Consider the following 27960-nt stretch of genomic DNA (forward strand, 5'->3'; position numbering starts at 1 on the left):
CTCCAATTTGACCAAAAATGATAAATAAAAAAAAGTATTTTTGCATTAGGTTGAATGATTATACCAAGTTTTATAGCGAAACTGTTTTTAAGGGTAAAAACATTTAACATAAAGATTATTTAAGTTGAAAATCAAGTTTAACAAGAATAAAGTTTGCAAAATCAATTTTGCAAATGATACCCTAAAATACACACTACGTTTTCTAATAATAAATTACTTCAATTATTTTTTTTTAATCAATAAAAACATATTACAATATCAACATTAAAAATTAAATTTAAATCTTCATACATATCTGAGTCTGAGTCCCTCTTTTTTTATAAATAGGCTGACCATAATAATTCATTTCAATTTTTATGTATTAAATTAATATATTATTTAAATTCTTAACTTTGTTTAAAATTTTAAAATTATTTAATATTCTGTTTTATTAATTCAAATTATCGGATAATCATAAAAATATTTTGTATGTTGATTTAATTTAATGAAATGAAGTATCAAGGTAATTTAAATTTTTTTAAAAAATTTACAAAATTAATCTATGCATTAAAAACTTTTAATTTAACACATTAAAATTTAATATCTCTTTACATATATATATATATATATACTTTTAATCTGATTAATATATTTTGATTTTAATTTGAATATTAAAATGTGTCATTATTTAATTATATGTTAATGCATTGAAAAAGTATTATTTTAAAATTATTTATCATAAACCATTATATTTCTTCCAATAATTTGACAATATGATTAAGATATATGGATTAAGGTGTCAAAAATATTAGTGAATATGCATTTAATATATCTTATTAATTTATTAAACTAATGATGGGATTTAATAAAGTAGAATGAGTTAGCCTTTCATATTATAACAAACTTTGGGGTTTGAGTCAATGTTAAAAGAGATGTGCACATTCATATATCTTTTTTTTTTTTTTTCTCTTTCGATAAAATTGTTATCAAAGAAAGATACGTATACGAAACTACAAAACATAAATCTTATTAATTAGTAAACTTTAAATCATAATTAATTTTTTACAAACCATTGAAACTGTACAACGCATAAAAATCGGGAACAACAAAATATCTATGGTGGGATAATGAGAAGTGTAAGAATGACGGCAAAGAAAGTTTTGAATAGATAGACAAAAAATGTGAATTGGATAATAGTTTATCTAATTAGTTAAGAATGTAAATTTAAAAAAGAAAAAGAAAAAGAAAAAAGGAAATGTGGTGGCATAAGTTAAAGCTGAATGGTTTTATAAATAGTGAGCGTTGGTCAACATCATAATTGTGTGGGAGAAGTCATAATCGGAGTCTTAATAGTGAAATTGTGATAGGCTCTGGTCTGGACTCTTGAGGTATAAAAAGGGAGGAGAGTAGGTGTTCCTCTCCCTCTCCCTCTCCCTCCTAACAACATCTCTCTGCACTTCCTCCATTCTCTCACCAAACATGGCGGCTGACAAGCCAGCAATCACCCTCGACGAAATCAAGAATGAGACCGTTGATCTGGTATGTATCTGTACCTTATTTCACACTAAAACCTTTCATGTTTTTCCATTCGCATCTCTCCCTTTTTTCTCTCTCACCCACATTTTCTAACTTAACAACAAAATCATCCACTAAACTAGTACCACTGCTGCTAAACTCACTTATCAAACGTTAATCAGGAATTAATTGCATCTCATTAACTTCTCTGCCTTCAATCATTAGTTTTACCATGCCTTTCATTATTGTTGTTATTTTTAAAACGAGTAGAATCAAATATATGAGATTTTTTTAGTGGGATTCGTCTAATTAATACTACTGCAAGAGAGGAATAAAAAAAATAAAATCCTAACTTGGTATATAATTAAGTAATCAACTTATGGAGGGCTGGGTTTAGGTGAGGCAACATGCTCCGAAAGGGACATGTTATGATTCCAAAAGCAACCCGCAATTACAGGATACTTTTTTTTTTTTTTTTTTTTTGAATAATAATAATTTTCTTTTCCATTTTTTCTGCTATCAAACACGTGAATTTCGGATAATTTTATTCACCAAACGGATACGTTGCTTCTAAGCCATATCTGGGGGATTGTAGTATTCCAAAATTCAAATATTCTTCTCTCTCAATTATTTTTTTAAAGATAAAATATCGTTTTTCAAACTTTATTATTGAATCTTTTGTCAAAAACTTTTACTTAACTGGTTAGACACAATCTTAAAAATATTTCTGATTTTTTTTATTAAAAATTATGATTTATTTTTAATTGAAAATTTTAATAACCCGTTTAATTTATATCGAAAATTCGTGTTCATAATAAATATTTTAGTGAGCTAATATAATAATATAGTGTGAAAACTTAATTTTGAAAGCCAAACTCCTTTTTTCGGTGGATCTAACGTGTACGAGGCAGATGAGAATGATCCATTGCTCAACTTGCTCAATAAGGTTTTTTTTTTCCCTGTTTGTGGAGGGTGCGGTGTGAACATCATTATTTTCTGCGTATTATGTATTATCTGTCACTCTCTAAGTCTGCGCCGTGTTTGGCAGGGGGGAATTTTAAGTACTTTTCCGTGGTACTTTTTTCCTTTTCCTTTTTTTTTTATCTGTGCATTCTGCCTCATCTGATTAACCGTATTCACGGTGTTACTCCTGACACAACAGGGTCCAGAGCTTTTCACTTATTTTATTGTACAGTTTGCCCCCAAGTTTTGCAATTTCAAAAAGAACATTATAAAAATGAGTTAACCATCTATGTTAGTATATACTAACAATTAATTATATTTTTTAAATTATTTATTTTATTAAATAAGTAATTGATATTTATTATTAAAAAATATAATTGATTGTTGGTGTAAAATTTTCTTATACTGACAGTGTATAGATGATTAACTCTTATAAAATTATAAAATACTATAAATAAAGATACGTTATATGTCCTCTTGTGAAGTACTGCAAATTAATTAAAAAATTAAAATTAAATGTTTATTAAAAATATCAAAATTATTTAATTATGTTTTATTAGATCAAATTATTTTCCCTTTAAGACACTAGTTTGAAATACTTAAACAAATCATATTGTTTTTTTTTTTGGAATTTACATGTAAATTTAAATTTTGTAAATGATAAAAATATGCTAGAAAAGGGGGATCTCACGTAAAATCAAAATTTTCAACACAATAAAAAAAATATTTTGTAAGAATAACGTAATAATTAAAAAGTTAATTTTTACATTAGATTGGAGCTGTAATTTATTGTTACTAGGCAGGGGAAGTTTGTTTTGTTATTATTACGAAAAGAAAAGAAAAAGAACATTGAATGTGTAAGCCGGTGCATGGTGTGAGTGTGACACATGGAGGGGTCTGACACAAACCAAGAAAGTGTCAGTCAACGCTTTTGTGATTGCAGGTCCTGATGAACGTGAGCGACTTGTGACTCGCAATTTTCTAATCTCTTTTCCGCTAACTTTTGCGATCAAAATCAAACCACAAATACAAACTTTTCTTATAAATTTTAGCGTGTGTTTGCATCCGCGTTTTAACGTGGTTTTTCCACGTTCATCTTGAAGCGATGAATAGTTGTTTTTATGTAAATCTGTATGTTAACGTGGGAGAGACAATATAATTGCGTTTCAAAATGAAAAGCAAACATACGGTTATTCTCCTTAACTCAAGAATCAAAATGAATCTCTTTGACTCTGTTTCTATGATTCATACTTTGATAGTCATTCATATCAAACTTTTAATTAAATATCCATTATTATTATTATTATTTTTTATCGAAAGCAATTTCAGTTATATGCTTATATTTATATGGAAGATCGTCTAAAAGATTTCACATTAACAATAAATCTGGTTTTTAAACATCTTGTAAAATATTACCTAAGTAGTCCATCATCCGTACCTATAATTTTATCACTTCTACTCGTCTTAATATTATGATTTTCGTTATTATAATCAACCACTCAACGTACGGAGGATTAAGTAATTTATGTATGATTTGGCGTACGAGTTTGAAACGCAATCCCAAAAGCGTGATTCTTATGCAGCAAATGCTCATTCACGTATTCAATTAGTCTTCTTAATCTACATACTAAGGGTTGCAATAAGTAAGAAAAACAAATAATTTAAATGATCTTTATAATGTGTTTATTTACAACAACAATCACGTATATCAAAACCTGAATGAATAAAAAGAAGAAATAATTGCATTGATAAATCTCTGAAAAGCAATTGCTAAAAGGTATTCAAGAAGTGACTCAATTTGCAGCATTACTAGTTGAGGTGGGAGATGCATGTGGGGAATGTGCTAAGCAATCCAAATTTCTAATATGATTTGTTAATTCACAGGAACGTATTCCTATTGAAGAAGTGTTCCAACAGTTGAAATGTACCAGAGAGGGATTGTCTGCAGACGAAGGAGCCAATCGGCTTCAACTATTTGGGCCAAACAAGCTAGAGGAGAAAAAGGTTCCTTTCATTATGATACACTGGCTAATATATTTCTCTGATACAATCGTTAAATGCAAATGCTGATTGGTAACATTTTTAATGATGTAGGAAAGCAAGATACTCAAGTTTCTTGGGTTCATGTGGAATCCTCTGTCATGGGTCATGGAAGCTGCAGCTATTATGGCAATTGCTCTTGCAAATGGAGAAGGGAAGCCCCCAGATTGGCAAGATTTTGTTGGTATTGTTTGCTTGTTGGTGATCAACTCCACCATCAGTTTCATCGAAGAAAATAATGCTGGTAATGCTGCTGCTGCTCTTATGGCCGGTCTTGCTCCCAAGACAAAGGTAATAAATTGAAGTTTAATGAGAGTTTTTAGTCACGTCTCATTTGTTGAAAAACAAAACGATTTAATTATTATTTTGATCTCTATAATTTCGTGAATTTAACTTTTAGTTTTCATTTTAGTTTTTGTACATATCATTTTTATTTTCTTTTAATCCCTACACTTTCTTAAATTTTACCATATAATCCTTATAATAACAGATAGCGGAGATTAAAAGGATCCAAAAATGGTACATGTAGGAATTAAAATGGAACGTGTTTAATTATTGAGACTAAAAAATAGAGTTTATGAAATTATATGAATCAAATTGGTAATTAAAACAAACAAAACTAAATGGTTATGAACTATAATGTCATTGTTTTACTACAAGGTTATATACTATTTAGAACTGTTTGTGCAATTAGAAGTAACAAGTTTAGTAATGTTTTAATGACTGACTCAAAATTTGGGCTGTTGCAGGTTCTTAGAGATGGTAAATGGACCGAGCAAGAAGCTTCTATTCTAGTTCCGGGAGACATCATAAGCATCAAACTAGGAGATATCATTCCTGCTGATGCTCGCCTTCTTGAGGGTGATGCTTTGAAGGTTGATCAATCTGCTTTGACCGGAGAGTCACTTCCTGTGACCAAGAATCCTGGAGATGAAGTTTTCTCTGGCTCAACATGTAAACAAGGTGAAATTGAAGCTGTTGTCATTGCAACTGGTGTGCACACATTTTTTGGGAAAGCAGCTCACCTGGTGGATAGTACCAACCAAGTTGGACATTTCCAGAAAGTGCTTACAGCAATTGGAAACTTCTGTATTTGTTCCATTGCAGTTGGTATGCTGGCTGAGATCATAGTCATGTACCCCATTCAGCACCGCAAGTACAGAGATGGAATTGACAACCTTTTGGTTCTCTTGATTGGAGGAATTCCCATTGCTATGCCCACTGTGTTGTCTGTCACAATGGCCATTGGCTCTCACAGGCTCTCTCAGCAAGGTGCTATCACCAAGAGAATGACTGCCATTGAAGAAATGGCTGGTATGGATGTCCTTTGCAGTGACAAGACAGGTACACTAACACTCAACAAGCTGAGTGTTGACAAGAACTTGATTGAGGTCTTTGCTAAGGGTGTGGACAAGGACCATGTGATCCTTCTTGCTGCAAGGGCCTCCAGAACAGAAAACCAGGATGCAATAGATGCTGCCATTGTTGGAATGCTTGCTGATCCAAAAGAGGTTTGACTTGTCTTCATTTGCATCAGTTTCTCTACTTCAGGTTATTGCTAAAAAATGTTGAAGTGATTGTTTATGTTGAACAATTTTTTTATGCTTTGTGTAGGCAAGGGCTGGTGTAAGAGAGGTGCACTTCTTACCATTTAATCCTGTTGACAAGAGAACTGCTTTGACTTACATTGATGCTGATGGAAATTGGCACCGGGCAAGCAAAGGCGCTCCTGAGCAGGTAACCTCATGACTCAGTTTGTTCAGAATAAGCGACATTTCTAGTCACTCCATTGATGCTAACGTCTAGTTTATTTTGTGAACAGATCATGACCCTTTGTAACCTTAGAGAAGATGCAAAGAAGAAGGTCCACGCTATTATTGACAAGTTTGCAGAGAGAGGGCTTCGTTCACTTGCTGTTGCTAGACAGGTTTTTATAGCATCTTCACGTTTGAATTGAAGCTTGTGTTGAAACTTTGCATTTCCTTTCACTAAGCCCCTTGGTCCTTCACCGCTACTTCTGCAGGAAGTCCCTGAGAAAACAAAAGAAAGCGATGGTGCTCCATGGCAGTTTGTTGGTTTGTTGTCACTGTTCGACCCCCCTAGACATGACAGTGCTGAAACTATTCGTAGAGCTCTCCATCTTGGTGTCAATGTCAAGATGATTACTGGTAATTAATCTAACTTAGTTCCTGCTCAGTTTTTCCGAAGAGTTTCTTCAAAGAATTAGTATTTATTGTCAAGCATGCTCAACAATCTACTTAATATACTGTGTTCTATTCTACTTCCAGGTGATCAACTTGCCATAGCTAAGGAGACAGGTCGAAGACTTGGTATGGGAACTAATATGTACCCATCTGCTTCCTTGCTTGGTCAAGACAAAGATGTAAGTATTGCTGCACTTCCAGTAGAAGAGCTGATTGAGAAAGCAGATGGTTTTGCTGGAGTATTTCCAGGTTCACACTCTTTAGTCTTTACCACTTCATGGCGATTTTTTTTTTCTGCCTTCTTTCTTTTTCGCAAATTGTATGCAGTCTTTGGTCCTCATCGTCTCCTATTTGTACCTACAGAGCACAAATATGAAATTGTGAAGAAGTTGCAAGAGAGGAAGCACATCTGTGGAATGACCGGAGATGGTGTCAACGATGCTCCGGCTTTGAAGAAGGCTGATATTGGAATAGCTGTTGCTGATGCAACTGATGCTGCAAGAAGTGCTTCTGATATTGTCTTGACAGAACCTGGTTTGAGTGTTATTATTAGTGCGGTCTTAACTAGCAGGGCTATTTTCCAGAGAATGAAAAACTACACGGTTGGTTGCTGTCTGCTTTCTTCACAGACAGTATCTCTTTTGTTCTGGCTGCTTCTAAATTAACATTGGTTTCTTTATGTTCTTTGTATTTCAGATATATGCAGTATCCATCACCATCCGTATAGTGGTAAGTGGACAGTAATGCTATGATTATATGTAAGTCATCATGATAAGGAATGAGAGAGTATTCATCAGTTTTGGTTCTCTTTTTCTGCTGAATGCAGTTTGGCTTCATGTTCATAGCACTGATCTGGAAATTCGACTTCTCCCCTTTCATGGTTTTGATCATTGCCATTCTAAATGATGGTAAGGGTCTTAGGCTTTTGGCAGATATTCCTTTGAATTACCCTTGAGTTCTCTTCATGACTATGATGATTGACAATGGGGGTCTCACACACTAATTGTCTTACTATTAGGAACAATCATGACAATTTCAAAGGACAGGGTGAAGCCGTCTCCCTTGCCTGATAGCTGGAAACTGCAAGAAATATTTGCTACTGGAATTGTACTTGGAGGTTACTTGGCACTGATGACTGTCATATTCTTCTGGGCAATGAAAGAAACCGATTTCTTCCCTGTAAGGAACATTCAACCGTCATATATTCATGTCCCAGTTTGGAGTCAAATAAATAAGACCCCTTGATTATTTTTGCAGGACAAATTTGGAGTTAGACACCTGACTCATGACGAAATGATGTCTGCTTTGTATTTACAAGTCAGTATAGTAAGCCAGGCCTTGATATTTGTAACTCGTTCTCGAAGTTGGTCCTTTGTTGAACGCCCTGGATTGCTGTTAGTTACTGCTTTCATTATTGCTCAGCTGGTAAGCATGATATTCCATTTTTAACCTGTTTGAATACATGCTTAAAAGAACTTTTGAGAACTTCTTTATTGGAAAAAACTTCTTATTCTTAGTAGAGAAACTTTCAAAATCTCTTTTAAATTTGTATCGAATCAAACTCTTAATCTCCCATAACTGTTTAGGCATGCATCTAAAATCATACAAGGGGTGAAAATAATATTTTGACAAAATGATCTTGTTATAGATTGCTACAATCATAGCAGTATATGCCAACTGGGGGTTTGCAAAGGTCAAAGGAATTGGATGGGGTTGGGCAGGAGTCATCTGGCTCTACAGTGTTGTCTTCTACATTCCACTTGATATCATGAAGTTTGCCATCCGTTACATATTGAGTGGCAAGGCTTGGCTCAACCTGCTAGAAAACAAGGTATGTGTTTGTTTATTTATTAGCTTTCCTTTTCTGATGGTGAAAGGTTTCATGACATTGGTTCTTTCAAAATGTGTCACAGACTGCCTTCACCACCAAGAAAGACTATGGAAAGGAAGAGAGGGAAGCTCAGTGGGCTCATGCTCAGAGGACCCTGCATGGTCTTCAACCACCAGAAACTTCCGGCATTTTCAATGAGAAGAACAGTTATAGAGAACTCTCTGAGATTGCTGAGCAGGCCAAGAGAAGAGCTGAAGTTGCAAGGTAAGCAACCACACACCCTTGAGTCATGAAATCATAGAAAAATGAGTAATTAGTCTATGCAGTTTAAAAAGATATTATACTGTCATCCAATTCAAATCGGTTTATATGATAAGGTAGTTAACTTTTACGATAACTACCTTAAAGTCATACTTCTAATGATTTCGGAGATTTTTATGCTAACTGTGCATAGAAATTAATCTTTAGAAATAATTATTATTCGGTATTCTATTTCTCTGTATCTTTATTACTAATGCATGGAATTTCTTTCTTTTGCACTTGTATTTACAGGCTTCGTGAGCTTCACACACTCAAGGGACATGTTGAGTCTGTGGTGAAGCTGAAGGGTTTGGACATTGATACAATCCAGCAGCACTACACAGTGTGATAAAACACAGGAAAATTGTAGATAGCAAAAGTGACCAAATTCAGTGGCATGCCTGTAACAAAAAGAGACTAGGATGTCTTTGCCTGTCATATAGATTTACTAATTTGTTTACCCTTTTCCTTGTATTTTCGGTTCTGGCTAAATGGATGTCTTTGCCTTCTTTTTGCTTCGATGATACGGCCAAAATAGTGTTAGTTTCTTCAGTCCTTGGTTTTCCCCTGCTTTCATATGGCTTTGAGTGCTTCCTCATTTCTGTGTTCTCAGTTCAGTTGTATACAACACTAAGGTGGCAGTGATCATATTGTATCAATTTTATTTTTGAAGGCAGGAGAATAAGAGTTTCTAAAGTTTTTTTTTTCCCCAAGCATCATGCAAAATTTAAAACTATGAATTGGTCTCAATCTAATTTATGGTAAACAATCATCAGAAAAGATAGTAATTAAATGAGGTACGCATTGATAAATTGCTTACATGGTTAATCTACTCATTAAAAAAAAGTTTAATACATCATTTAGTTATGAACTTTAAAAAAAAAAAAAAAAATTAGATCTCTAAACTAAAAAAAATAAATATAATTAAGTTATTTATCATTTTATATTTTTGTAATTTAGTTTATATGGTTAGAAATTCATTTACGATCTATGATATTTTACAAAATATTGATAAATGATGTATTAAATCCTTGTTAATTTACGTTATTACAACACTAATTAAAAAAATAATAGCAATTTTTTTAAAAAAAACTGTGTTGGTGCCGGTGGTACCTGTTAATCAAAGATTAACATGAAGTATATTAATAATACTTTTTAATAATAAAAAAAAATTCACCGGTTGATATTTGTGAAATTAAAATAGGGATGCTGTGCTAACCAGTCAACAATGTTTGCCTAGTGCTTTAAAAAGGTTTGGCGTAGTTTTCCTTCTTCGCCAAAAATTTCCGAATCAAGTTCTCGTCAAATATAAATACTTACTGATTGGGCTGCTGGTACAATTTAACACTCGAGCCTTTAAATGGCCCTCATTTTTGCACACCTTTTATCTTTTCATTTCCAAACTTCTTTTTTGTTTTTCTTTTTCAAAAAAACACCTTTAACAGAAATAGTTGTATTATTTTAAAAAACATATTTATCACACCAGAAAATGTTGAATAAAATTAAGATTTCATATCGATAAAATAAGAAGAGGAATTTGAAAATTTTTTTAGGTGATAACTAAAAGTACAATCTTGAAGGTTTAACTTTAAAACAGATAATATTTATATCAATGTGAAATTATGTGTGCAAATATCCCCAAAATATAGCAAAATATAACTCTTTTTTAATAGATATATCCTCTCAAACAAGTTTGAAAACACTTTATAATAGTGGTATCAAAGCCACTAGTTAGATTCGATGGTAATCAGTAACTCCATAATAATTTATACATAAAACAATAACAAAAATGCAATGCAATGACATATTTCACTAAATGGAATATTAGGTTCTTTATTTAAGGAAATGATTGTTGAGATACAAATAAGATCCCATATCATTAAAACAATAAGAGAAGTAAATATTTATTAAGCATGCACACACTTTATTGGTTAAAGGCTTTTTAGATGGTGACTCAAAGCAAAACTTTGAGGGTTTAATGAAAACTTTAATTGATTATCCAAAAAAAACTTTCTTTTTATTTTTCATCTTTCATTAACTAAATTGTACTGCATATACTTTTTAGGATCAATTTGATTTTTTTTATAAATAGAAATCAAAATCTCTTTTTTTTTTTTTGCTAAGCGAAATCAAAATCTCTTAATAAAGAGTAAAAGATACAAGCCTTTATGCAACCATGAAATAAAGACCCAAAAATCTCTTAAAAAACAGAAAACAAACTAATACCCCACAAATTCTCACAAGTATCAAAATTTCCCCTCAAACGGAGACTTTATAAAAAAATATATAATATAGAAATTTATATTTTTTATTTTTATATTTTTATATATATTATATTATTTTATATTCTATATTATTATATATTAATTATCAAGTTATTATAAGAAATATTATTGATATTTCAATTTTTGAAATATTTTATTTCAAAAATTATATTTTATATTTTATATTAATAAAAATAGAATACAATTAATATAGAAAAATAGAATATTAATTTTAGTTAGAAACTAAAAAAGAATTTTTTTTTACATGAAATGGATATATCCATACCATATATCTTAGATTGATTTTTAAGAAATAATTAAATATGGCAAAACTTATACCTAAAACGGGTGCACGAAGAAAAAAAAAACTATTTTCGCTCGAAAAGAAAAAAAAATTGTACCTACATATCCTACTTAGAAGTGACAATAGGACTATTAGGACGTAGGTCACTTATGGTTTTGTTTGTTCAAAATAAAAAACTAAAAACAATTATTGGGCCATAACTTGGTAAACAAAAGCCCAAGAAATGTCAATAACAACATCCACCTTTTAACCAAATCTTTCAATATTTGCATGCTTAAAAATTCATGCTAACAGAACACACCATTAAGAGTTAAGACCATTACAATCTTCACAATTATGTTAATAAAGTCAATCTAAATTTTGGAAAAATTTAATTGATTAACCACTTAGATACCATCCAATTCCCTCGAAAATAAATGTGACCCCACTCAGTTGTTGAACTGAATAAATCAAATTGTCAATCACAGAAAAAATGTGATTCAACTTTTGGTTGAAATTTTCGGTGTACTACATCAAAATCTACATGTGAAACTATTGAAGAACAAGTGTTGACATGAATAATTTAATATGCATTAAATGAAGCGAAAAGGATAAGCTTGACTTGTCAATCTGAGTTACATTGCGGCCATTTTGGTGAAGGGAGTTCATATTGAATAGAAAAGAGTAAGTTGAATAACATAAATTCATTAACTTAATATCTTAAAACTTTAAGTTAAAATATAGTTTACCCATTAATATGATCTCTCCCGTATTCTTTTATCAAGAAGTTAATTTGTAACTATATTTAAACTTAAAACTTTACATATATTATCTAAATTTATTTATCACTTCTAACTATAAAGTGGACCTAATGATTATATTTACTCCGAAGTATGGGAGGTTCGTGGCGTACCAAAGACAAACCCATTCCCTTGCAATTTATGACATTCATCAGACTTCAATGTTGGAGTCATGACTTTGGTACGATTCAAATAATGGAGACATGGGTATTGATCATGACTTTAAGTTACGGTAACAACTTACCTGTACTTTCAAATTTGAATGAAATTTACTCAAATTTAAGAAAATTTATTGGTGATCTTTATATAATATTAACATTTGCTTCAATATAATTTGTGCAGAAAATAGTTTTTGTTTTATTTCCACAAAATTTTTTAGTTAAACTTAAAATACTTTTTCGTTGGTAAAAGTTTGTTGAATGATACATTGTTATACAATTGACATATTCTATAATTAGTTTTTAATTTTTCTTGGTATAGAATTTGGTTTTTAAATTAAGCAAACAGTACGATTTTTCCTTAAATTTAAGTGAATCGCTTGGAAATAAAGAAATAACATTCCTTTAAATTTTTGAAGCTAATTAATATAACGTATTTTTTTAATCTAGAATTAAGTTCATTAATTATTGAAAACAAATTATTATTAGTAGTGTTGATCACTTGATGAGATCGATGTAAGTTTATAATTTGAGCGCAAAACGAAAACCATCTCTCATATCTTCCTCTTTTATTAATTTTAATTCCCCTTACTCTTTTTTTCATAGTACTATTTATATTTTTTTATAATGTTTTTTCATGGTTTTTTTTAAGGTTCGACCGTGTGTTTCGACAATAGGTTGTCCATTCAACGACAAAGAGGTGGAAAAATGTGATGAGTTCCGGCAACCGTAGGGAGTAGGCATGGCAAAGGATTGTGGCAGATTTTATGTTTTCCACCCTCACTTTTGTAGATTTAAATTGCCCTTGTCCTAGTCTTCGATATTTATTAGGGTAAAAATTTGAGTACTTATCTCAGTTTTCAATGGGGTTTGAATTTTTCCGTCTTGTCCCTGTCCCGGCTCTTGGACCTTTTTTATAATAAATATGAAAAAAAATTTAAAAAAAAAAATTTAAAAATAAAAAAAAGTAAAATAATATAAATTTTTACGTTTCTAATTTTGGTTTATATATATATAGATAATTTTTAAATTATATTATTAAGTGAAAGAGGTGGGTATGGGGCAGGTACATGGGCAAGAATGTAGCGTGTACTAACATCCCGTCCGTTCCCCGATTTTATTAATTGGGAAAAATTCAGATTCGAATTCGATCAACATAAGTTTTTTCCGTCTAAATTAGGGCGGGTTCGGACAAATATCCACATAACCGGATTAGAATGTCATGTCTAGTAGGGATGGAGGTTCTTGTATTATTATTATTATTATTATTATTATTATTATTATTATTATTATTATTATTATTACTTTCTAATGCTTTTGGTAGGGATGGTAAAATGGGCCCTGGCCCGCCAATTTTTGGTGGGCCGGGCCCATCATTTTAGCCCGCCAAGCCTGCCAACCCAGCGGGCCAAATAGTGAGCTGGCCCGTCACAACCCGCCAGCCCGCATAGGTGATTTAATGATTGGACTTTTAGTATAAATAAAATAATAGGCTTTATATAAAAAAAAAATTAGGCCCAACACGTAAAGAACACCGAAGAGCACCTAAATTGGGCTTTAGGAGAGTCCGTTTCAGGTTTCAACCAAAATCCTAAATTAATTTCATTCCAGCCACGGAGCCACCAAAGAGCACCTTCATTGTTATTACCATTTCTATTTTTTTTCTAATTTTTCCAATGATGCGACAGTGAATATAATGATAAGAAGTTCTTCAAAAAAATTCAATGCAAGATTTGAATATAATGACACTAATTGCCATTTTAATAATAGGAATCAAAGGAAACATGGACTATTTTTTTCCATTTTTTTGCAAATTATTTTTTTGGTATGCGGGCTGGCCCGCCGGCCTGCCAACCCATTCTTAGGCGGGGCAGGCCAGCATTTTCAGCCCGTTTTTCATTGACGGGCCAGCCCGGCCCAACCCAGCCCATTTTTGGCGGGCCATTAGCAGGACGGGCCAAAACGGGGCGAGCTGGCCCGTTTTGCCACCCATAGCTTTTGGTTTCCAACAAGGATGACAATTGAGTGCTATAACAAAGAAAAAAGTTAAAAAAAAAAATATTTTGAATAGTTGGTATTAAATAGGAAAAGTTAGCATATGTGAAGTTAAATTAGGGGCATGAGAGAGAATTGTTGAATCTGAGATATGATATTTATTATTTAAGGAGGCACACATGCGGATGGATATGTGATTGCCAAATTATATTATATTATTTTAGGTCTCTCTCTCAAATGCCATTGCCACGTCCTTCTCAATCACCTTCCATTCCGTACAGACAACTTGGGTACCATCACATGAGTCCATGCTCTGGTTTAATATCTATATAATATATCAAATTTTATTTTTTTATTTAAAAATCAGATTCTTTAATGTAAAATAAATATAAATTAATATGATATGCTGTAATGTAACTGTTTCCATTAAATTTGTGAAACTGTATCCTTTTCCCACGTGATGCTACAATCAAACGCCCCCTCTACTCTACTGTCCCTCAAAATCCAACCATATCTTATATATATATACACACCTAGTTTAATTAATTATTGTATTAAACTTAATAGAAAAATATCGATAAGAATCGAATTTTGAAACAACACAATATAAGCTAACAACTTATTTCTTACATCAATTTGATGAGATTTACACTGCAACTCTAGTTAAAGAATTAAATAACATTTTATTACAAAGTGCAATGATAAGCTTAGGTAGGTACGGATTTTCCTAATGGTGTTCGGTCCTGTCATTATTATTAGAATTAGTAATGTTTTCCTCCCCATTCTCATTGATTTGGTCAGAATATATACAATGTAAATGCCTTCACGTTAGGCTACAATCTAGGAAACAATATACTAAACATATGCCATAACAGAAGGCAATTATGCCATAACAGAAGGCAATCAAATATATGCTATAACGGAAGGCTATGAAATAGGAAACTATTTATCTTGTTTCAGTAATATATTTACAATATATTTAACACACCCCCACAGTCGAAGCGGGAGGCTTTTGGACGCTGAGACTGGCTCGAAAATCTTCAAATAAAATTAGCGGAAGACCTTTAGTAAAAATGTCCGCGATCTGATAGCGTGATGGCACATGAAGCACTCGTACTTGTCCGCGGGCAACCTTCTCACGAACAAAATGGATATCCATTTCGATATGCTTGGTACGTTGATGTTGAACTGGATTCCATGATAAATAAATAGCACTCACATTATCGCAATACACAAGAGTGGCTTGGTGAACTGGACACTGTAACTCCAATAGTAAGTTCCGAATCCAACATGATTCGGAGACCACATTCGCCACACCACGATACTCGGCCTCTGCGCTAGAACGAGATAATGTAGGTTGTCGTTTTGACGACCAAGAAATCAAGTTATCACCCAAAAATACACAGTAACCGGACGTAGAGCGTCGCGTGTCAGGGCACCCACCCCAATCTGCATCAGTGTAAGAGACTAGAGTAGAAGTAGGTGATGAATATAAATGAAGACCGTAATCCAATGTACCCTGAACATAGCGAATAATCCTTTTGAGAGCTGACATATGATCAATCCGTGGATCATGCATATGGAGACACACCTGTTGCACGACATAAGAGATATCTGGCCGTGTAAAAGTGAGATATTGTAGAGCCCCGGCGAGACTCCGATAGAGAGTAGGATCATCAAAAGGAGACCCAGATGTAGCACTAACCTTGGATTTTGTGTCAACTGGTGTTTTAGATGGCTTACATGAAGTCATCCCTGCCCGTGAGATGATTTCTTTGGCATACTTGTGCTGGGAAAGGAACATACCACTTGTATTGCGAGTGACCGTAATGCCAAGAAAGTAATTTAGAGGGCCAAGATCCTTCATAGCAAATTCAGAACTAAGAAGATCCATGATAGAGCATCGCAGTGTATCAGAAGAAGCAGTTAGAATAATGTCATCAACATATAATAAAATATAAGCCACAGCCGACCCTTTGTGGTAAATGAATAAAGAAGTATCACATTTGCTATTAACGAACCCAATAGAGAAAACATAATCAGCAAAACGCTTATACCAAGCGCGGGGTGCCTGTTTGAGACCATACAATGACTTACGTAAGAGACAAACATAATCTGGATGATGACGGTCCCTGTAACCCAATGGTTGATGCATATACACTGTTTCCTTTAACTCCCCATGAAGGAAAGCATTTTTGACATCCAATTGGTGAATAGGCCATGCCTTCGAAAGTGAAAGGCTAAGAACAGTTCGGATCGTAGCAGGCTTCACCACGGGACTAAAAGTCTCACCACAATCAAAGCCAACCTGTTGTGTTTTCCCATCACCTACAAGACGGGCTTTATGCCTCTCAAAAACACCATTAGATTTGACTTTATGAGTGAAAATCCACATGGAACGAATGACATTAACATGTGGAGGACGGGGCACCAACTCCCACGTCTTATTTTTAATAAGAGCATCATATTCATCATCCATGGCCATTTTCCAATTATGATCACGAAGTGCCTCAATCGGATTGCGAGGCAACGGAGACCTCTTAAACGTAGTATGCAGGGAATATTTGTGATTGGGTTTATATATCCCATGCTGGCTACGGGTCACAACTCTATGCGGTTGGATAGGACTATTAGGAGGAGATGGATTAATATGTGTTTGGGCAGGAGGTGAGGAATTGGACTCGGAAGGTGAATGAGAGTCACCTAGCATGATGGGGGAAACAGGCTCACGTGGCACGTTGGGCGGAGTCGTAGGAGTGGGAGTACATTGTTGAAGATGGTGAATGACATAAGGAGAGTAACCTGTGTCAAGGAAATCATATGTATGGGGTTTGAGGGAATGTATACTACGAAAAGGAAAAGTATGTTCGTCAAACAATACATGGCGACAAAGAATTATTTTTCCAGAGGAGAAATCATAACACTTGTAGCCACGATGTTGGGTTGGATACCCGAGGAAGACGCAAGGAGTAGACCGTGGTTGTAACTTATTAATAGTGGTGGATGGAATGAGGGGGTAACACAAACACCCAAAAACCCGGATATGATCATAAGACGGAACCTTTTTGTAAAGAACCTCTAGTGGAGACTTATTACCCAACAATTTACTTGGGAGTACATTAAGAAGATAGGTTGCCATTTGGAGAGCATGATGCCAAAAAGATGGAGGAAGAGATGCATGAGCAAGAAGAGTACGAGACATATTGTTTATAGTTCGAATCTTGCGTTCGGCTTTCCCATTTTGAGAAGAAGTGTGTGGACACGACATCCGGAATGACATGTCATGTTTTTGACAAAACTGCCCAAAAGACTTGTTAGCAAATTCCCCACCATTATCACATTGCACATTTTTTATATTACACTCAAATTGAGTAGAAATATGAGTTTTGAACGCCAAAAAAATTTCATACACATCAGATTTCCGACCCAAAGGAAAAGTCCATAAATATTTTGAAAAATCATCAAGAAATAAAATGTAATATTTATGTCCCAAAGAACTCAAAATTGGAGAGGTCCAAAGATCACTGTGTAAAATATCAAATGGCATAGTAGTATTGGAAGAGGAATTAACAAAAGGCAACTTAATATGTTTCCCAAGAACACATGACCCACAAAGGCTAGAACTAGAAAGTTTATTACAATCAATGCTTTTATTCTTTCGCAGCACATCCAAGATAGGAGATCCTGGGTGACCCAAACGATCATGCCAAAGCTTAGGGGTGATGGCGGCAAAGGTAGAGGAGGAAGCTTGAATGTTGGGAGAAGAGGACATAGGATACAGATCGCCGCTGCTATTACATCTCATTATTGACATCCCAGTCTGATAATCCTTCACAGAAAAACCAAAAGGATCAAACTCCACAGACACTGAATTATCTTTTGTAAACTTTCGAACAGAAACAAGATTTTTAATCAGTTTAGGAGCATGAAGAACATTTATAAGGGAGAGGGATTGACATGGAGAAGACAAGTTCGTGTGACCATATCCATGAATTGGAATCGTGTGACCATTACCAACAATAATGTGATTATGTGGATGATTGCTCAAATTAAAATAAGACGAGAGATTACCGATAGAAGACGTCATGTGAGATGTAGCACCGGTGTCCATGTACCAAGACTGATCTGGTTATTGAAGGGACATAGTGTGCATTGCTGTCTCAATATCGGTGGGAGCAGACAAAGTAGACTGCTCAAGAGGTGCAGGGGATGCGGCAGGATGCACATAAGCCTGTTGAGGTGGTCGTGGACCAAGGATACCGACTTGGCGAGGTGGAGGAGTATTGGGGCGAGCCCAGCCTTGAGTTGGAAAGGGACAAGGAGGAATAGGCCGGGTAGGATTATACCAGCCCCATGGAACAGGTTGTTGCTGCTGCCATTGCGGAGGACGGTTGCCACTTTGGTCATGCTGCTGCCAATGCGGAGAAATGAAGCGTCCTTGGCCACCAGAAAACTGCCCCCGACCACCGCCTTTACTGCCAGTGGAGGACCTTCCGCCTCCATTCTTGCGACCACCCCCATGATTGCGCCGTCCACCGCCTGAATGGTGCGAACCATAGTTTTTCTTCGACTGTCCAGATTTGGCAGTGTGTGAGGACCCATCATCAGTCGAAGTGGTGAGCATAGCAGACTCAGTGGCTGCTTCCTTTGCCAAACCAGCCTCCTCAAGAGTGAGCATGGACCGAGCCTTGTAAAAAGGAGGTAGAGGGTTGCTTTGGCGGATCAACGTTCCCACACCACGGTACGGAGGTGCAAGACCCCCAACCAGTTGCAATACCAAACGACTTTCAGACACCGGAGCCCCAACGTTCTTCAGCTGATCTGCTATTGATTTGAGACGTTGACAATAAGAGGAGACATTTGAGTAATTCTCCATAGAAGGCAATTATGCCATAACAGAAGGCAATTATGCCATAACAGAAGGCAATTATGCCATAACAGAAGGCAATCAAATATATGCTATAACGGAAGGCTATGAAATAGGAAACTATTTATCTTGTTTCAGTAATATATTTACAATATATTTAACAATTATATATCCAGTTTTATTAACAGACTTTCTTAATAGTATGTTACTTTAAATTTGCAGACACTAATATTATGAATTTTAATTCATACTTTTTTATTAAAAAAAATATCACAATTAATAGTCAGAGAATATTTTTAAAAACATAAATATTATCAAATTAAATCATTTTTACCTATTTCCAACAATTATTTTATAACAACTAGATAATTAAATTTCTGTAATTGTCCTTAAGAAATTTAAGTATTAAACAATTGAGTTGAACTTTGTTAATAAATTTTAATACTTACTATTGAAGAAGTATTTTTAAGTTTTTTTTTTTGGTTAAGCTATATAATTTCCTTTATATTTAATATTTTTATTCATTTTTTAAGATCTTAATATATTATAACAAATTTAAGATATATGTTCTTTTTTTAGACAAGTCAAATTATAATATTACTAATTACAATCAAATTAAGCTTATTTTGAATTTTATACCATATGAATCAATGGGGTTATATGATATATCTCAAAGCAACTAATTTATTCTTATAATTTCACCCTTAATTTTAATTTTTAATCAAATAAAATTAAAATTTTGTTGAGTCTATGCTAAGTCTTTAGTCAATATGAAGTAAAGCATGAGGTTGAAGGCTATCACCCTTAACTAATTACTGTAAAAGTCGTATGGTTCTTTGAGGATAGTTAATGAACTAACTTTAGAAGTGACTTAGTAATGCATGTCAAAGTTGTAGTACACACCTATACCTATTTATGCTAGTCCTGACGACGGAATCGAGTTTTCCAAGTGTAAGTGACAACATCTGAGAAATTAGAGGAAGGATTAATATCCCATTTTAGCTGTGGATCCAGTAGGCACATATGACGTGAAAGTGATTAGGGTTGATTCAGCAAAATCAAGTCACTTAGACAACTCAAATGTATTAGGAAATCTTTATAGGTGAATGCATGATGATGCATTAGTTAAGGTGTATCCATATGATGTGTTGTTGATTGGTGTACTCATATGCATTGAATGAATATTCTATTGTATAATACTACTTAGCGTGAGTTTGACCGCATAATATGAAGCTTTCAAACAGGTTGATTGTTGTATGATGTGAATCATCAACTCTTGATTGCTAGTTTACATGTTGGTGAATATTTGATTATTTGGTTGTTGAAGTTTTCAAATATCTTAATCATAATATAATTTTTTTTTATACTTCTATTTTTTTGAAATCTAGTTTACCCTTATCTATTTTTATGTGAATGGATTACAATGATCATACTTGATATAAAAGTAGTAAGAGTAGGTCTACAAAGGTGAGCAATGGAGGTCATCAGATGATGACGATACTTTTGAATGTTTTGTACTACCCTCATATAGTAGTTGTATATATAGTTGTGCTTATAACCGATACTTAGGGTGCATAGTTTACTCATACTAAAATACTCTCTCTCTCTATATATATATATTATTTGTATTCGTTTAGTTGTTTTACTCTTATATGTATGTTATATATTATATATCCAAATATTAGTGAATGCATATAATTTTATAAAGTGTAATGATTACGATGAGTTGTTACATAAAACAAATATTTTATAAAATAAAAACTAAGACAATTAAAAAAATACTCAAAATATGATGTACAAAATAAAAGATATTATCCCATAATACATGAGATTATTAACATAAAAAAATCTATTAATGTGATCATATATTGATCACACAAGAAAATCTGATATCACATTTTAATACGAGACTTTAATATTATCCCATATATTTATCTTTATCAAACCTCGGTAGGAAATTCCTCACCAACTCACATCCTTGAGAAATTATAAAGTATCGAGCATCATCCAAATTTATGATTATATAAATTTGATTGCAAAGCTTAGTTGAATAAGTACCACTAGCTAGGTTGTTGTTTCTCCATCATCGATCACAACAGCGTTCACGAACCAATCAATCATCCTCTGACAATTTCACGAATCCAGGCGTTAATTGTGTATGACTCGTCAATGCAATCTCTAGTACTATAGTCCAACATTCAATTAATGTTAGTGCCTCATTTCTTTATTGGCACGACTAATTGCATGCTTGCCTTTTTTAACTTTGGCATGCCAAATGGCCCTACCCTCCCTTATGTCATCCATACCCTTACTGTTTCTGCCTCAGCCTCAGGTTCAGGTAGAATAACTTGTATTCATACATTATCACTAATTATTAACTACAAGAATCGTATCGGAACCCTACGTACCTTATACTTTCACATGCACACTTGTCCCACAAACCCTTCAAACGGTGGTTGGCATTTAGTTTTTCACTTTAGACTTGGAATCTATCTATTATAGGATCCTCTCAAAGCATAAAGGAAGATTTCCGAATTCACTTTCATCTTCTTATTCTCCTTCATTTTCTCATCTTTAATAGGACGAGTGATTATTATATTACAAGCATATAAGCAAGAAGGTCAATGATTTTATCAAGTTACTGATCAACCCTTTAGTTTTCTCTAATGAACACAACATTTTGGCTTTTTTTATTTGACTCACTCCAAGCTTTATACATATACATATCATTGTTGCTAAGAGGAATTAATTAGTCTCACGAGGATAACAAATTTAAACCATACAATTATATATAAGCAGGTTAAAATAAATGTTGAGCATAGTTGAAATGAATTTATTGTTGTAAGATATGAGAAGAATTGATTCTGAGTTGAAGTGGTGATAGGAGTAGGAGTAGGATGAGCTGGTTGATTTGAAATGAGGGGAAAAGGGTTTGTAAGTAGGGGAGAGCTTGGAAGAGCAAAGGGAAAGAGTACCAGTTAAAGAGGTGGAGTCATGTGAGGGCATTTATAGTGGGGTTTTGGTGTCTTTGTTTTCTAGTGCACATGGGAGGAGGGAGAGACTCCGTTCTGTGGAAAGCAAGAACCATGTGACTCCATGTGCCACTCTAAATAACTACACCACTTTCTCCTCTCTCACTACTCCCCTTAATTTCCTCTTCAATTTTCCTTTCCCTAATTCAATTTCCATAATTTTTTTTCATTATTTTAGAATATAAAATTCAACTTAACTTAATTCTATAAAATTAATTTATAAAATAAGAATTATTTATATATATATATATATATATATATATATATCTTTTAACTTTATCTCTAGTTAATATAGAACTTGAGTTTTTTTTAATATTTTTTCACATTCAGTATTATTAGATTTTGTGTGTAGACAAATGATACATAATTCTTTTTAATGATGTAAAATAAGTGATATTTGATTTTTTTTTTGTGGGTACAATCCATTTATTGTATGTCATTTTACTCTCCAATAGTTCCATCAACTTGTTTCAATTGTTAATCTTTCCCTCATTAGCATATATATAGCTGATAACAAACCCTCTTTCGTATCTCTCGTCTTCTGGTTTACTTTCACTATGTACCCTATTGTTATTACTTTGCTTTGTCTTCGTCCCTTTGTCCTAGCTACAACTTCTTCCAATCACCAACCATCTTTCTTCATTCTCTCTAATCCCTTTTACTAGTTAGATTTTTTTTTTCCTATTCCCAAGAGAACAAAAGGGTCTTTCAATTTTGATTTCAACACCTTGAAATCTCTTTCTCTGGGTGGCATCATTGTTGTCCAACTTTCTTGATTAAATGGAAGGGCAAGTGGCTAAACGCAGACGTGTATACTCTGTGAAACCAAACCAAATAGCGCAATTTATATTCACTAGAAATTATTTGAACCATTTAGTTCCAGCGTTGGTGAAGATAAAGGAAACAAAATCTAAAGAAGATAACAGCCACTGTGATATTAACAATGCTGTAAAGTATGAAGTGGACATGGCGATGGTGTTGTCAGCACAAGGTTTTGCATGGAGTAAGGGCCTTAAAGCCAAGCTTCAAAGCGATCATGTCAATGCAGATAAAACCACTTGTGAAGGTTCATCAAAGATTTATGATAAAAGTGAGGTTGTCCCAATGGAATATTTCTCTTCAAACCCTAGCTCAAAGTCCAAAGTGGAGGTTTTGGGGAGCAAGTCTAAGTGCATGGACATGTCAGAAACGAAAAGGGATTTAGGCATAGAAGATGATGAAGATGAGGACATGAAGAAGCAGTGGAAGAGACTGAGAAGGTTGGTACCTGGAGGAGAAGAGATGTGTGATGAACAAATGGCTGCAGAGCTTCAGAGTTACATCAGCTGTTTGCAAATGCAGGTGAATGCTCTTCAGTTTCTACTGCCAGAGACAAGTTGATTTGTATGTCGTCCATTGATTTCCACAAATTAAGCCATAAACTATGTTACATTCAAGATTTATTAATTGCTGAACAAGTTATGGCATATATTTATATATTTTTACAACTATATATTATTAATTAGTATAAAGTATTTATTAGTTTTGTTGATGATTAATTTTTATTGAAGAACTTTTGATTAATGACTTATCGATAGAAGTTATGGTATGTTAACTTGGTTGCTGTTGTAATTTGAATATATTTTTGGTTTTGCATATATTTTTCAAACTGTTTAAGGGAGAGAAAAATGGGGAAAAAACAGGCTAGAAAGAAAGTAGTAAGTAATTAATCAGGGTTCTTTCATATCTGTGTTTAGAAGTATTCCTTCCTTAATGTAAGATGGATGAAAATGCAGGTTGGTTAATTCGAGTGTTTATTTTAGTAGAGTTTAGAGTCTAAATAAACTTATAAAGCATATATTTGTGAGTCAAAGTAACAGTAATTAACTTATTCATATTTGTCCTTTGTGTTGTGTGTTAGATTTAGTTAAGGCGAATGATGTTGTAGTTTGTTTTAGCACTTGCTTGGGTCTTGTTTACGCATTCTACGAAGTGTCCTTTTTGGACCAGCAGAGTGATGCATCATTGAGGCCTTTTCCAGCAGGTAAAAAATGATGATACAATACAACTGGCTTATTACTTTTTCATGAGTTGCTCACATTTTCTGAATTGAAGGCTCTTATAAAGGAGCAAACACATATCATTAATACTCAAGTACTGGACAAAATTTTCCATAACCAGCCTGAGAGGGGCTACACTTTTGGATTATGGGTTTTAGAAGGTACATATTTTAATTCTTAGTTTTACCTAAGGGTACGAGAATCACACATTCGCCCCCACTCAAGATATCACCGCTAACGATTGGGATTTCCTATAGTTTTTCTTTTTTCCTCTCACACAATTTGCTAAGGGTAATCACATAAAAACAATTCAAATTCTTATGCATATTTATAATTACTCTATGACATTTTGAAGGAGAGGTTAATTAAGAATGAAAAAGTAAGTCAACGTAATTAAAATAAAGCAACACGAATAGACCATAAAGGAAAATGGGGTGGATTGATCTACCAAAGAAAATGAATTAAAAAAGGTAATTTACCTTACTTAATGATGAGTTAATAAGTTGACAGGTTGACCCACTTTAGTGAATTGATGGATTAAAAATAGTGAGTTAGTAAGTTAATCCCTTAAACCCATCCAAATTAAAAAAAAAATAATTAAAATATTTCAATATACATTATATCTTCAATCAATAATTTTATTATTATTATTTGTAAAGTTGAATAAAGGAGTTATTTTTCACGCAAAGGATCAAAATAATATATATTTTTTTAATGAAAAAACCCTATATTTTAAAATGTTATTGTAATAAACATGTGATTAAAGCAATATACTTCATGAAAATAATTATCTAGATAGAGAAGTTAAATGATAAAAAATATTGATTCAACATAAATTTATTACAAATTTATCTTTTAAAAACATTAAAATAAAATAGATCAAAGAGTTAACCTATCAAATTAGCGGATTGAATCTATTGAGTTGACAAGTTTAAATTTATTTATCTAACCTAATCTAAAAAAAAATAGACAAATTAGTGGACTTACTTCCTAAGTTCAATATACATTCTGATTTCTAAAATTCATGTTTACATGAATTGGTTTATGTTATATTATATTTTAATTAGTCTATTGTTATATTATAAATTTGAATGATAAGTACTTGAGAAGATTTTTAAGAAGTTTTTTTTTTCAATGTGACATCTTACAATAAGTACATCGTTTTATTTTATCTTTACATTTTCTATCCTTTTAAATGCTATCGACTAAATTTAATTAATTTTAATTCACATTTAAATTTTAAATCTTAATATCTCATTAAATATTTTATTTCTGAATTATTTTTGATACATCATATCAAATTAATAAATGTAAAAAGAATTTTTTTATTTAAATAATTCATCTTCATAATTTCTTTCATTAATTTAAAATTCTTATTCATTTAATTCATTTTTATATAACAAAATATAAAAATTGTGTAAATATAATGACTAAATGAGTAATTAAACCTACTATAAATAAACACAAATCTACTAACTGCATTTTATACTTATCAAGTGCTAGCCAAGCATCCTTTGAATAAATCAAGGCCTTAATTTAACCGATGAATAGTATATTAAATTTCAAAACAAATTAGAGTGGCTTGAATCTAAGAGAAAGGGAGCAAGAAAATCAAAAGTTCCCATTTAACCTGTAATAAATGAGAAGGAACACTACCACAAATTCATATCTCATTTAGTATGAGGATTTTTTGTTGAGTTTTTATATATTATTATTAAGACTCCGTTAATTAATTCATCATGTTTATAATTCTTTTTATTTAAACTAGCACGAAAAAGACACTCCGTGCCTACATTATATTAAAATAAAAAATAAATAAAAAAAGAAAAAAATGAGAAGTTACTCATAAAAAAATAATTATTGAAAAATAAACAAAGGATAAAATGGTCAAAAAATATTTTTTCTAATTTTTTAAAATAAAAGGGTATAATGGTCAAAAAAAATTGAGACCAAGGTGGTTATCAAAACGAATATCTCCTTTATATATTAATATAGATACTAGTAGAGTTACATAACTTTCGTATATGTGAATATATGGTAATAAAATTCACACATTAAATTAACAAAAAATAAAATTAAAATTGTATTCCAAAATTAAAAAGTATCATTATTTTTAGAAGACAATGTTAATTTAAAAATTCAGCAAAAAAATGTAAATTTAAATTTGAAAATTAAAAAATAAAAATAATTTTATGACTAAATTACATTTTTAGTCCTTCTAGTTTAAAATAAAGATATTTATTCCTTTATTTTTGGTCTTCCCATTAAATTGATATCTACTAATTGTTAAGTTTTAACATTTATTCATATTTAAGTGATGTGACATTTAATATGATATGTAGAAAAAAAATTATATAAAACATGCAAATAAATATTTTATTAATAAAATAAATATCAATCACTTGTAAAAATAAATATAGACAAATATTCTTTTATCCATATAGGTCACATCACTTAAGTGATAACAAATCATCAAACAATGTCAAAATTTAATAATAAAAAATGAACATTAAATTGACAATAAAAATAAAAATTTTATATTTTTAAAAATAGAAAGATTAAATGTTTCTATTTTAAAATAAAAAGATCAAAATTATGGATCTATAAAAATAGAGATTAAAATTAAATTTAACCTAAATTATTTTTACACGATAAAAATAATTTTTTTAAAAATATAAAAGATCAATACTAATTTTTATAATAAGATAAAGGATAAAGATATATTTAGTGTAATAAACAGAACAGCAAAGCAGAAAAGGCGTAAAAGCCCAACATAATGGCTGAATAATTGGTAGAAGCCCAGTTTAACCCATTTAAGTTAAAGGCCTAATTGCTCAAAGCTCAATGCACATGCGGTCGCCCTACCGAAACTGTAAATAGAACTAGTATGTGGCCTATGACCTTATGGGTACTACTTTTATCTTTAAAATATTTGTCATTTGGGCCTTCAACTTTTCTCATTTGTAGAAGGCTCATAATACATACACCTCCTTTTTTTTTTATAAGTACACCTCCTTTTAAAAAAAATTATAAAATATTATAATTTTTTTCAAAAAATTTTAATTTTATACTTTTAACTTTCAATTTGTTACTTTTTTCTTCTTATTCAAACACTTTTTTTTTTCTCTTTCAATTTTCACATATTACCAAAATAGATAGGGTGAAAGAAAAATAAAGGGATGCATGTAAAAATTGAAAAAAAGAAAAAAATGTGTGAAAAAAAAGTACTAAATTAAATGTTGTAAATGTAAAATTAAAAGTTTAAAACAAAATTAAGAATATTTTAAAATTTTAATTATTTTTTTTAAAAGGAGGTGTACTTATAAAAAAAAAGGAGGTGTATATATCATGAACCTTGTAGAAAATGAACTAAGCCTACTCCAGTTTTTTTTTTTTTTCTTTCTTTCTTTTATCATGAGCCAACCCCAGTTTTGTTACCCACTGCAAATGAATAATACTTAATACAGATCAAAATTAAAAGGCCAGAAAAGAACGAAACCAGCCATTAATCAAAACTATTTTGGTTTCACTAAAATAATAATTTAATGACTAAAATTGTTAAATGCTATATCGTAAACTATTTTTGTGATATGCATCTCATTTAAAGAGTTTTTCTCCTTATTTAGTAGTGAGACTTATCAAAGTGTGTCTTTTTTTTATTTATTATTATTATTAAATTTCATTTGATAA

At 32.1% G+C, this 27960-nt stretch overlaps 2 protein-coding genes across 3 annotated transcripts; both read left to right on the forward strand.

The window, feature by feature from the left end:
- Positions 1–1298: 1298 nt before the first annotated feature.
- On the forward strand, positions 1299–9545 carry LOC109806853 (plasma membrane ATPase 4). 2 transcript variants are annotated; one of them, XM_083075699.1, is made up of 16 exons: positions 1300–1518; positions 4342–4461; positions 4552–4788; positions 5247–6008; positions 6112–6234; positions 6320–6424; positions 6521–6665; positions 6786–6950; positions 7065–7303; positions 7398–7430; positions 7528–7609; positions 7720–7880; positions 7959–8126; positions 8350–8532; positions 8615–8796; positions 9085–9545. In XM_083075699.1, exons 1-16 carry the CDS (start codon positions 1459–1461, stop codon positions 9179–9181), a joined length of 2862 nt encoding a protein of 953 aa, XP_082931825.1. In that variant the 5' UTR covers positions 1300–1458; the 3' UTR covers positions 9182–9545. The 2 variants fall into 2 exon arrangements, with proteins under 2 accessions (XP_082931824.1, XP_082931825.1); XM_083075698.1 differs by having other exon boundaries at positions 1299–1518; positions 6786–7303.
- A 13199-nt stretch (positions 9546–22744) lies between these two features.
- On the forward strand, positions 22745–23762 carry LOC109808478 (transcription factor/transcription regulator). Its single transcript, XM_020371502.3, has one exon. The coding sequence runs from the start codon at positions 23012–23014 to the stop codon at positions 23609–23611; it is 600 nt and encodes a 199-aa protein (XP_020227091.1). The 5' UTR covers positions 22745–23011; the 3' UTR covers positions 23612–23762.
- The last annotated feature ends 4198 nt before the right edge of the window (positions 23763–27960 follow it).

Source organism: Cajanus cajan, chromosome 5 (assembly GCF_000230855.2).
Source record: "Cajanus cajan strain Asha chromosome 5, NIPB_CcT2T_4, whole genome shotgun sequence".
Classification (NCBI taxonomy): domain Eukaryota; kingdom Viridiplantae; phylum Streptophyta; class Magnoliopsida; order Fabales; family Fabaceae; genus Cajanus; species Cajanus cajan.